This window comes from Mastigoproctus giganteus, chromosome 10, assembly GCF_048544385.1.
Source record: "Mastigoproctus giganteus isolate SK-2022 chromosome 10, ASM4854438v1, whole genome shotgun sequence".
NCBI classification, from domain to species: Eukaryota; Metazoa; Arthropoda; class Arachnida; order Uropygi; family Thelyphonidae; genus Mastigoproctus; species Mastigoproctus giganteus.
Window position 1 is genome coordinate 52305819 of NC_143584.1, and position 13771 is coordinate 52319589.

A 13771-nucleotide genomic window follows, 5' to 3' on the forward strand; every position below is an offset into this window, starting at 1 on the left:
TTGATTTAGCATAATAAGACTAAGCTCTAAGAAAATATCTTCAATTAAACATCCTCTAGCATCTGTTGAACTGAACCAAGTTGCTGATTTTGTATTAAATTCACTGGCAGCGATCATTTTAGAGACTTTATCTGAAAAATAGCATGATCAAGAAACAAAAGTAATGGTTCCAAATTATCACAGGGTGGACAGTATGCAGAAAAGAAATGGCTGTTGCCAAAGTTACAAGTTACGAAAACACAAGTAATAAATTGTTTTAACAAAAACACATGACTGTGACATATAAACTATCATTTAAAATTACAATTCCCAAATATGCTTTTAACCTTTTTAGTCTGTGAAACCCCCCCAAAGCTAGCAGTTTTCCGATCCACCTAACACTGCCTCGATAGCATCAGCAAATGTTCTTGCACCCTTTCTATTTAAATGTATCCCATCCCTGTAGAAGCAGTCTCTTCTGTTAACAAGCACAGACCATGCTGAAAAAAATTCTAACCCTTCAGTCTTACATATTCCCTCCAGGGCCGAATTTATTCACAAGGCTCTCATCATGTACTCCCTCCTATCGTGTCTGGGCAGAATTGCAGACACTTTCAAATTTAACCCTAACTCACAACTTTTTTGCAACATTGACCTGTACTTGTTAAGTAAATCTACAGATCTTCTACTCTTAATATCATTGGTGCCAATGTGTACAACAATATCAACTTTTGTGCCTTTAAAAGATGATATATGTTTTTTTTTTTTTTTTATGTGAACCCCAAACACGAGAGGTATTAGAACCTATAGTACTTAGTACCGTGCTTGGGTTGGAGGTTGAGAAGATGAAAGAAGATATTTGTTGACATTGGACTTGAACTTCTGTAGATTGTAATTTTCAGGAAATACGTATGAAGGAAGGTTGTTCCAGAAAACCGCAGTTGAATGAATAAATGAGGAAGACGAAATGTTAGTTCTGTGGGTTTGAAGTTGGACAGTAAATGGATGTTGGCTGGTGGCGGCACATGTTTGGACTGTTTTGAAAGATAGAGCGGGAATTATAGAAGCCAATTCAGAAGAACAGTGCCCATGGAAGTATCTGTAGAAGAGGCATGCAGCAGAAACAGTAAGTACGTCTATGAGAAAGCGAGTAGAGAGACTTTGTTAGAGATGAATAATTAATTAACCTAACTGCCCTCTTCTGAATGGAATCAAGAAGCCTGAGAGAGGTTTTGGGGGCACCACCCCAAATGTGGGAACAATATTCCATGGCAGGGCGGATTTGTGATTTATACAGAGTGAGCAGCTGTTTGGAAGAAAAGTAACGCCGAGAGCGAAAGAGAAAACCAAGTTTCTTAGATGCAGAGGAAGCAATATTTGTAATATGCTTGTGCCAAGAGAGATTAGAAGTCAGGGTAATCCCCAAAAGAGATATCTCAGTTTGCCTAGAAATCGGAGTGTCACTAAAGATAAGCATAGGAGCAGAAGAATCCTTTTTGCTAGATATAAAACAAGACTGAGTTTTGGAAGGGTTGAAATCAACTAAGTTGTCTTTGCCCCACTGGAGAATTACCTGAAGATCGGCATTTAAGGAATTGGTAGCAGATTTTCGAGAAGTTGAAGCTGATTGAGCAGGACAAGGTTTCTCAAAATGGAAAGTGGAATGTAGTGTGCTATTATCAGCAAAACTATGGATAGGATTTCCAGTCAATGGAAGAAGGTCATTAATACACAAGAGGAAAAGAGTGGGAGAAAGAACTGAACCTTGGGGGACACCGGCATTAGTGGAGAAGTTAGAAGACAAAGAGCCATCTACCATCACCCTCAGTGAGCGATCAGAGAGAAAACTGGATAACCAATTACTAAAAACAGTTGGCAAACCATAAGTTGGAAGCTTGTTTAGAAGACCTTTATGCCAAACACGATCAAAAGCCTTTGAGATGTCAAGAGCAACTACTTGTGTTTCACCAAACCTTTCCATTGAATTAGTCCATAAATGGGTAACATAAGCCAGAATATCACCAGTGGATCGACACTGACGGAATCCATACTGGCGATCATTGATCAGACAGAAGGTTTCTAGGTAGTTTAAGAGTTGGCGGTTAATTGATTTCTCCATTAGTTTAGAAAGAGTAGAAGTAACTGCAATGGGTTGATAATTGGATGGGAACGATTTGTCACCCTTTTTAGGAACTGGCTGGATATGAGCAAATTTCCAAGCAGAAGGAAAAACACCTTTGGAATAAGAAAGTGAAAAAAGGTGGCAAAGAATAGGAGTAAGTTCAGGAGCACAGGTTTTGAGAACAAGTGGCGAAATACCATCAGGACCTGGAGCTTTCTTAGCATCAAGATTCGTCGAAATCCTTCTGATATCCTTTTGACAGACCACAGGAGGCATTGAATGGAGTGTGTTGGGAATGGTGGGAGGTGTTTTACCAAGATCATTAATACATGAGCTGGAAGAAAATTGGGATGCTATCAAGTCAGCTTTATCCTTGGCTGAAGTGACAACAGAACCATCTGGTTTGGACAGAGGTGGGAGCAGAAAAGGGCAAGAGTTGCGGCCAATAGCTTTGGCAAGAGACCAGAATGCTCGGCTACCATTAGGGCATGAAGCAAGTTTTCTACTCTTAGCCTGTTGAAACTCTAGTTTGGACTGATTAGTAACTGCTTTAAAATTGTTGCGAGCTTTGGTGTAAGCAGAAAATGAAACTGAAGAATTAGAAACAAGCCAATTACGATATGCAACATTCTTCTCTTAAACAGCCTTAGCACATTTATTGGAAAACCAAGGTTTAGATAAAGGACGAGATTTTAAAGTGGAGTGTGGGATAAAGGATTCCATTCCTGCAAGAATAATTTCACTGACACGATCTGAGCAAATGTTGACATCAGAAGTTTAGAAACAGTAATCCGACCAAGGAAAAGAAGAAAAGAAGTCTCGCAGGTCATCCCATTTTGCATTCTTGTAATGCCAAACAACACGAGGTTGGGAATAGCCATGAGATAAAGGTTCCATTGGAGAAGAGAAATCACCAAGTTGTGATCTGAAGTGCCTAAAGGACCTCTCACTTCGCCCATGTACTTAGAAGGGTTGTTTGTGAGAAAAAGATCAAGTGTATTGGCTGTATGATTAGGATTGTCCAGTATTCTTGTAGGTAAATGAACAATCTGTGCTAGGTCATTAGTAATTGCAAAAGCCTCAGCATCTCGACCTGCTGGGTCGGTGTGACAAGAAAACAGAAGCCAGCTGGAGTTGTGAACGTTAAAATCACCAAGGAAAATTACCTCACTGTTAGGAAAGTTGGACTGGAGAAAGTCAAGTTGCAAAGAGAGGAAGTCAAAGAGCTCCAAGTGATTAGTGGAGTTGGGAGAACGGTAGAGACAACAGATGAATTTGACACAATGAGGTAGAGAGATTTTAAGCCAGAGAAGATCAAAGAGAGGAGATTCCAAATTGCTAAGTCTCTGACAGGGAATATCAGAACGGACATGTGCACAAGTACCACCTTTGAGGCGAAAGGAATCATACAGCGAATAATTTGGGTATCTGAGATGAGCAGTAGTTGAATCAACCGATAACTGAGATTCTGTTAGAAAAAGTACATGGGGTTTGGCAGACTGCAAGTGGAAATGGACATTGTTGAGATTAGAATTGAGACCACGTATATTTGTGAAATGAATTAGGAAGTGCTTGGGAGGTTTAGATCTTTTCGCAGATAAGCTTGCTCTATTAGTTTGACAATTCATGGTGTATTCAATAGTAAGAAAAAGTGGGTGGAACATGCTGTATGAAGTAATGAAATTTTTGGATATAGCGTACACGTGGTAAGAATATACCCAGATCCTTGACATAACGTGGCCTCGACAATGCTCCCCGCATACACACTACTCGGACTCCCTCCAGTCACTATCTGGCAGAGTAGAGGTAGCAAGATTATACACTAACTGATCCGGAAACCTCCTAGAAAGTTACCAATCGGTTCAGTCCGGTGTACTAACTAGCGACCAGCCTGCGAACACCATTTTAGAGCTGTACCCTCGAAATGTAAGGAATATTGGATCTTGCCACGACATTCATCATAACCTCAAAAAGTCATCAATCATACTGCATGATGGAAGAGATAGGGAAGAGTTGACCGGAACTTAGCTCTAGAGACTAAACATGGGTTCCACCACTTCATGCCTCCAATAAGCAAAGTGGTGGTATTTCACCAGTTGATGAGAGTCATCTACCACCTATTACTGCCTGGTAACATAGAGGGGCGGCGTTCCTCCATGTGGTGTGGGCGCCACACCTCGACCCCTGCTTACGTTGGTTCACACCTGGGTGGTCACCCACCATGTACTTGTGCATGGAAGTTATACCCAGGATTACTAACAGTCCCACCATCGTGAAGGTGCGAGCAGAGGATTTGGCTGTCACAGACTGTCCGGACGTCGACAAAATTGGGTCCACTTGACTTGAGTGTCACCCGAATATCAGTTCCATCAGCGTTTTAGACTCCCAGGTAGCAAGTACAGCTTGTCTGGCATATCTGAGAGAATGTCTGTGACAACCTCAAGGACTAACAACATCATCGACTTTTACAACATTTACACAAGGTTTACAACATCATCTCTGACAGAATACCCTGGTCCTATTCCATCTTTCCTTTTTACACAATATATTCCCCATCTCCCTGACAATAGAGTCAACAACAATAAATAACTCCTGTGGATCCAGCACGTTCTGCTTGGAGATTGTCGCTGTGTTGCCTGATGCCCAGGGGTGAGCTCTGGCATTGAGTTGGGCAGCTAAAAGCTTGACGGAGCCCCTCATATTAATTTCTTTGCGGGCATCTACCCTACACCTCAAGCTCTCATAGACATCCATTAGAACGCTGAGTTGACTCCTAATTTCTAGACACTCTCTGCACCTGGCACACACAAAAACATCCTCCTTGGCTAGATCATGTTCTGTTCCAGAGAGTTCGGCAAGCATTTCACAAGTCACACATTTTTTTAGGATGTGGTGCATTGGAGAATCACCCCCCTCAGTTCTCCCCCGAGTCACAGCACTTCTGCCACTTTGTGCCTGTTGCTTTGCTGCTCTAGTTTGGGGCATGATATTTTAAATTAATAAGATCAATAAATTTAATTAATTAATTGTCAGTAGTACAATATTTTAAATTAATAAGATCAATAAATTTAACTAATTAATTGTCAGTAGTACACTATCTAATAGAATCCTAAATGCAGTGATGCGTATTATGCTATATAATTTTACGTTAGAGCTACCTAGTTACCACAATTAAAAATTTGAATTCCCTACCACTCTATTCAAAAACAATGGTGCAAGATTTGAATGAAACAATGGTTTTACGTATATTAATCTACAAAAACTCTTATCTGAATTAAAAAATAAAAATAACTAGCGTAACTAGAATTGTAAGACTACGTTTAAAGTACAATATAACAATTAGGTAAATAAAATGGCAAACACTTATCGCTTTTTCGGAGCCTGTAATTCACAGCTGTAATTTTTAAAGAGAGTTAGCACCCTGTCCTGTAACTGTGGTTTTTAACTATAGTTATAGTGATACAGTTTCTGAGAGAAAAGTTAGTGTTTAGGTACAGTTTCTGAGAGAAATATAAGTGTTTAGATACACTTTCCTGAGAGAAACTATAACTATATACTCTTTGTGCCCCCTGCCTCCTGAGGAATAAATATATATATATATATTTTTCAATGTCATTTCAAAAAATAACATCCATTAACATACGGATTGTTTTGAATTTTTCAAATATGTGCTGCCATGTCTTAGTTGCATTTCCAGCTAATAATATACACATAGTTTTAATATATGGCTGCACAGAAATAGATTTTAAAATTGGAGTATGAAGACAAAGTGATCATGCCTGTTAGCCATTGTTATCCAATTTTGGCTTATAAAAACCTAGTTTTTCTGGAATTCAGATCCAGAAGTTGAAAAAAAGTTAATAAATTGATACAAAAATATAAGTAGAATATATTATTGCATCAAAACAATATTTTTTATAGTTTTTTCGCAAATTTTAAAGATTTTTTAAAAATTCTAATTTTAAATTTGACAATGACTTCACTCTATTGTTGGGCAACCAAGTCAAAATAAGGACAAGTTAATATTTATAAAGCATTTATATAAAAAAAGTTTTCATTTTTACATAAATTTTAAAATTTCATGAAGAAACTCACTCCAGTGTCTCTACTGCTAGAAGAAACCTCACTTCTTAGGGTCTAGACATTTTTAAGAACTAAAATTTTGTCTCTGATTTGCCCAAAAAGGGTTAATCAGAGATTAACCCAAATGTGCTTGAATTGCCCCATTTTAATTTTTAATAACTTTTATCGTACCAAACCAGCTATCAGCCCCCCCCCCCCACCATCTGAGGTGGTGCACCTTGTGGTATTGTGATTTCACCACCATTTTTCAATCAATAAAACAGGCAGTCGAACTGCAGAATGCACACAATTTACAAACATTATGTATATCAATGTCTCATAACCTTAGCTTCCTCAGCACTGAATCTAAAGAATAACAGTAGCCACTAGAGGCTCCTGCTGTTCTTTAGATTCAGTGCTGAGGATTAGATTCATGAGGTATCAAGTCAAACTAAGTAGAAAGAATTATGGACAGGATAACTTCCTACAGGTTTGTAGGAAGTTATTCTTTAGCCATCAGGTTGCTGAACAGAATAAGATGCTTCTATAGGTAGATACCAATAGTGGCTTGGAAACATTCAAAGGACAACTGGATCTATAGGAGTTAGGAATAAACAGTGTTTTTTGGGGTTTTTTTGTTTCATTCAAAACAGTTCTGGCTTTCTTGCATTGTATCACCAGTACTAATACTAATAATTTAATTAAGGTTATAATTAATAAATCAATTAATTAAAATATTAACTAATTTTTATTTTAAATCATTGTTTAATAATCAAATACATTAAATTGCTAGATAATAATTTAAATGAAAAATGAAAAGTAAAGTTATTCTTTTGAGATTTCGCCATAGGCACCAAAAACCTTTTCATGCCACTAAATTTTATATACTGTGTGATATAGATAAGAGAGATTAAAATAGAGTTGCATTAAAGGTATGCCTGCTGAAACTTCTTCCACTAACTGGGTGAATAAATTGGACTTTCCTTTGAAAGTCCATAAATGTTATAGCATTTATAAAACTTTAACACCAAAGTCCTCAAAAATAACACACACACACACACACACACACACACACACACACACACACACACACACACACACACACACACACACACACACACACTTTTTCTTATTCATATGTAATTGAAGTTAAAATAATATTTTAAATTATTAATAAAGATGGTCGCTTAATTTTATTTTGATGGAGTGGTTGAATGCATACGTTATTTTTGAAACGACACTTTTTTTCTAAAATACCACTGCACCTTTTGGTTCAAATGTATACTAGCTGTGTAATAGTGATGCATTTTTATCTCTATCCATAGCCAATATGTCCAGGTAACTTCCTGAAAAAGCTTACTATTTTTAGTATGTGACCCAGTCAGATCACACATAAAGAGCAGCAATTTGGCCAAGCTCTTTTAATTTCAGGCAGCCATTAAAAAGATAATCTTTATTGCAATTTCAGATACCATAGATGCCTTGAATTGCAGGATTACTCATCATGGCTTTAAGACTTCTCAATTAACAAACCCTTGAAAGCATTTGTGTGTGAGGGGTTGACCAAATAGATGGAAGTGCCAATTATGATTTGGCACTGGCAGGATGAACAAAGTGACCAATAAATTCATAGTTGTGAGAAGGGATAAAAATTTTTTATGAGGGTGTGAAACGTAAGACAATTGTCAAGTCTTTCAAGAAATGTGTAACCAGCAGTGCACATGATGGAACCAAAAATGATGGACTGTGATAGTTGCAGTAAATTTTTGGCATTCTGTGATAAGTAGAAGTTCTGTTCTATGCTGACATTTCGTTTAGTAAGCACTTGGGAATTTTGTGTTTCAAATATATGAAATATATATATATTTTTTTTTCCCCAAAATGGCCTTCTAAAACATGGATCTCATGGTTATTGTATGTAAAATGTGTAATTTTGTGAATTAAGATGTATCTGAATATTTTATGGCTCTGTTCGATACTCCAATTGGAAAATGATCATGGACAGCATGTCTAAAATAGACATTGCTCACCTTCACTGATCACTAATTGTCAGCTGCTACTTCTGTGAATAGGTGAATGATAACTTATGTGGATATCTAGGGTTAATCTTGGTTTGTAGTTAGCAAAGTCTTATCCTGTAAATTGTTTTTGTGTAATGATATGATGTTATAGAGATTGCTTATGGTCACCAAATATGATTGATATAAGGACAAAAATTACATCTAGATTATAGTCTTAGGTATTGATGTGCCAATTATACAATTTTGTTATATTCAATTATACAAGGAAATCCTTGACTCCTTTGGTATATAAAAAAAAGTATTTAATTGATGTATTTAATTGATGCAGATTTTGTTCATTATCTGTTATTAGATATTTTGAATATATTTTTACTATTTTATGAATACATTTTGGGAAATTGTAATGTTTAGAAATATTGTAATTTTATGCACCATTGTAGGAGTAAATTTAATGTAATTAAAATTGTTAAACTAATTGTAAGAATTTATTTATCAAGTTTTTTTTTTTCTTTTTTTTATATGTATATATATACAGTGGCACCTTATATCGACAGAACCAATTTGAATAACATTGTGATTAAATCTGGTCAGATTGTTAAATATGATGTAGATGTGAAAGGAGAACCACCACCAAAAATTACATGGTTATTTAAAGGAGAGCCATTAAGCCCATCAGAAAAAGTTAAAATCGATACAGAGGATTACCATACATTATTTATTTTGACAAAAACTCAAAGAAGTGATACAGGAAATTATACTATAACTGCTGTGAATGATTCGGGAAAAGATGAAGTTACTGTAGAGGTGACTGTTCTTGGTAAGTATATTCTAAATTCTTTTAAGGTTCTAAATTAAAGTTGTATTCACACTGAAGATAATGTAGATAATTTATATCCAATTCCACGATACTTTTGGAAATAAACTTTAAATCTGTTATATTGTGCTCAGGTAAAATGACTTAAGTCATTTTGTCTTAACACACAAAATTTCTCACTATCTAATTTTATTAACACATTTTGAACAGAACCAAAATTTGTAGCTGTTTTCTTGACTCATTTACTGTGCATATGCCACGATATACCAGGATATTCTTCTTGAGAATTACTTGATTGATTCACTTCTCTAAAAATCAGATAAAAATAATAATAATTTGCTTTTTTTCTTCTGATTCTTAGAAGAGTACACACAGTCATTTATCCTTGTACATTTACAGTGACTGATACTAGTCAAGTACTTTTCTTTAGATTTGTCATTTGATCTGTGGGAGAATATCCTACCAATGGGAAATGTTAGGACATTCTAGCTCTGGAAGCCCTAATGTAATATTGATCATGTTAATAAACTGCCAGAGGTTTATTAATATGATCAATAACTACCACAGGCCCTGGTGAAAATGCCTCATTAGGGCCAGTGGCCAGAGTGCTTTTCCATGTAGGGAACTCCCACTCCATTTCCAATCCCTATACAATCTCCAGAGAAATTTACCCCTTCTCTTAATCCATCTGCTGTACTGGTCTACTACTAACCTTTTTCAATAAAAACTTTAGCTCAGGTTTCAAACTAAATGTCAGAAGATGTGCATTACCTATCTGGCATCTATTAATGATTTCTACTTTTGGTCTCTGGAACAATCTCCCCCCTCCCCCCCCCCCCTCTTTGTGTGTATTTTCAAAAATATGCAATTTGCAGAATTGAGGTGAACAAGGTTCTCTTATATCCAAGTCTTTAACCTGTCTGTGTCACTTTTTAAATAAGGTGTCCAAAAAGAGTATTCTTGGTAACAAGATATCAGAATATTTCGAGAATTAAGAATCTGATCATTTCTGTTTTTTTCCTCTTAGCATACAATGTAATAAGGTCAGTTAGGCACAGGTTGTATGCACTTTCCTGTCTAGCAGCTTCTCATACATTCCATTCCTTTGGATATATACCAACTCTCTTACTATGAATTGCACAGTTTTTGTAATCAATTTTCACTGATTTACAATTTCTCATTGTATGGCTTTATCTAAGTAGACCTGCTGACCCTGCCATTCTGATGTCTTTTCTATTGCTTCCTTCATAGGGAACTGCTTTATCCAACAAATCAGGAGTCTTGTTTGAGTAATTTAACCTGACTTTGAATTGAATTAAAATGGTTCTTATAGAGCATATTACACTTCAGGTTGTTCAGTTGTACCACACAGAATTAGTGTATCACAAACAACTATTTTGGAAATATGTCTTTATTGAAGACATATTTTTTCTTCAGAATAATTATATATTGTTATATATAGTACTAATAAGTATAATTTATACAGACTTCAAAATTCTGTCATTATTAAAATTGATAACATTTACTAAATTTAATATCACAATCACAAGGATATTATTGAATTTAATGATTATTTTAATAAATTTCTAAAAATATAAAAGGAATAGCACATATGAAAAATAAACAACACTGATTCAAACAATACACTTTCTCACATGAATACTAAATGAACTAATGAACATGCCTCCAAAAATCAACCAATCTCTGACGGAAGTCAAACTTCCACACATCTGACCTGCAACCATCCTTCCTCAATTTGAATTTATCCCTGCTCATGTCTGAGCAAGAGAAAGGATTCTATCAGCCAGTGGCATATCCAGGTATCGCCCTAAGGGGTGTGGGCATGGCAACCAAGTTTTTGAGTGTTTTTTTTTTTTTTTTTTTAGATAGAGCTAGCAACACTTATACGCACATAAGTAATGTTTGATTGATTATCTTTATTTGAATAAGCATTTGAATAATAATACATATTAAAAAAAAAAATTACAATAATATATAATTTCCAAATTCTGTTTGGCACAGAGCAAACAAGATTATAAAATATGTGAGAAAATTATAAAAGGAAAGAATAACAGAAGTACCCAAAACAATTATGCTATATAATATCGGTGTAGATACACCCTAGTTAAACCATAAATTTGAACTACATATGTAGTGTAAAAGGCATCGTTTTAATAGTATCTCATATTGTGGGTGCCTTCACAATGAGATAGCTAGTTTTGCACTATTTTAAATAAATAATGCTTCTCTAGTAGAGAAGACTACTGTTATTTATTTTCAGTGGATACCACCACCACCCAGACAATCATTTCGAAGCTGTTTGGCTTCATCATCAGTGAGTGGGCAGGTACCCTGGTAATGCAACATGCCATCACAGTTGAAAAGTTATTTCCACAATATGAGAGATGTCAAATGGTGTATAAATAATAATGTATTAGAAGATGAAATGCAGAAGGTATAATTTCTTATGAGTTTAGGTAATTAACTATATAATATCAGTGTAGATACACCATAGTTTACCCATAAATTTGAACTACGTATGTAGTGTAAAAGGCATCATTTTAATGCCTTTTACACTCTCATATTGTGGTTGCCTTCGCAACGAGATAGCTGGTATTACACTACTTTCTCTCTCCTATAAATAATGCTTCTCTAGTAGAGGACTACTATTATTTATTTTCAGTGGATCCCACCACCCAGATGATCATTTCGAAGTTTTTGTGGGTGGTGGTGGGGGTATCCACTGCATTATTTATTTAAAGTAGTGCAATACCAGCTATCTCATTGCTGGTATTGGTTTTAGTTTACGAAAATTGCAAACTAAAAAAAAAAAAAAAAAAAAAAAACAATATTACACTCAAAGTAAATTACATTTTGATATAGGTAAAAAATAAACAAAGAAATGAATAATATAAGTTCGTGTACACATTAAAATTACATATTAAAATTTAAAGAAAATTAGAAAAATTACAAAGAAAAGAACAAAATTACAAAATATAATTTACAAAAAAAAAAAAGAATTATACTTAGTAACTTTACAGAATAATGTTTAACTTTCTGCTCTTTTTCTGTAGAATATTAAAAACATCATTAATATCTGCAGGGAATGTTTTACAAATATACAAAAGTGCTAGTCCATTCATTCTATTTTGCCCAGTAAAAAAAAAAAAAGTGCAGCCATTATCAACCCACTGCAGGATGGAAGCCTCCTCAACAATTCATGCTGAGAGAAATGGACCATAATCTGCCACACTGGTCCAGTGCGGGTTGGCAGATCGACCGTATTCAGCAGTCAGGGGCTTGAACCCCAGTCTACTCAAAGAGCATGTGCTACTGCACTCCTGCTCCTGCCCACTCAGCTACGCCCAGTAGTACTTCGTAAATATGTTTTCAAATACAGTGTTCGCTCAATATTCACGGGGGATGTGTTCCAATACTTACTGCGAATAGCGAAAATCTGTGAATAATTGATGCCCCTCCCTTGTTACTCCCCTCTCAGGAAAAACATTTTTTTTTTTAAAGTAAATGTACACCCAACTGTCGGTGTTCAGTGTTCAATAGAAGTTCAGTGGCTCGTTTCTTCCACACGATTTTTAAGGGATATTTTCCTTCTTGTAAATGCTAATAAAATAAAAGTAGGAGAAATCGATGAAATGATTTTTTATTAAATTTGCCAATGCATTTAAATCAAAACTAAAGAAAAATAATTTTAAATTATCCTACATATATGAACACACATATCTTATTAGTTAATATAAAGGAAAAATATAATTTTTTTTATGAAAGAACAGTGTTATAGGGAACTGCTTCTTTTTTTGCTTCATTTCGTTGTACAGCATGGTGTACAGCGCGAATGCCTGTTCCAATTCTTGAGCAATTTTCATACTCCTTTCCATTGAAGGATCTAATTCACAGATTTTTTTGTTAAAATTTCAAATGTCTTTAAATAGTTCCCCATAAGAGTCTAGCACCCATTGGTTCACATTCGTTTCCTCTTTCTCTTGTTTTTCCTCTACATCAGTTGAACTTTGTATAAGCTCATCAAGATCCTCTTGTGTTAACTCATAATTAGGCTGTTGTAAGAGTTTTTCTACCTCTCCAGGTACCATGTCAGACAATCCCTCAATACAATGTGCCAACCCCTTCAATACAATGTGCCATGTTAACAATTTCTTGGTCGGCAGAAGGGATTTTCGTGGAAGTTTTCACAGCTTCCAGCTATAACTTTTTCCAGCATGCAGAGTCCTGTTTTAGTTACTTCAGTGCTTCTTTAACTGTGACAATGCAATCTCCAATATTGAATTTTTTCTAGCTCTGTATAACTCCAAAATTTGTATTTTCTTCCATTGCATTGAAAATTTGACGAAAAGACAATTATGTGTAATGAGCTCTGAACATCCAAATTTACCTTGATCTAACAGTTGAAAGAGAAGCCATGTTAGTTGGAAGAAAGATGAGTTCTGTATTTTTATTTAGATGTTTCAATTCCTCTGGATGTCCTGGTGCATTGGCCAGGATAAGTTTGAACAAAAGATTTTTCAGCTGCAGGTACTTCTCTACTTCAGGTACAAAGCAATACTTCAATCCTGGCACAATTCTTGTGTTACTCACACTTTTTTGTTACTTTGCTAGTAAACAGGGAGTTCATTTTTGTTCCCCGCCACCTGCGTGGGTGGCGGGGGTTCCTCGAATAATTCAAACACTGAAGTGAGATACTGCATAAAGCAAGGGATCACTGTATTTCAAAGTTGAAAACATTCTTTCTACGGTAGA

The 13771-nt window shown here is 35.5% G+C and overlaps 1 protein-coding gene across 2 annotated transcripts in view; it reads left to right on the top strand.

Moving 5' to 3' along the window:
- The window catches only part of LOC150079033 (twitchin-like), a 2795346-nt gene that overhangs the window by 1223026 nt on the left and 1558549 nt on the right, over positions 1-13771 (top strand). For both annotated transcript variants that reach the window (XM_090382361.1, XM_090382360.1), the window contains one exon: positions 8720-9001. In XM_090382361.1, coding sequence (XP_090238487.1) covers positions 8720-9001 — 282 coding nt within the window. The remainder of the gene's footprint in view (positions 1-8719; positions 9002-13771) is intronic.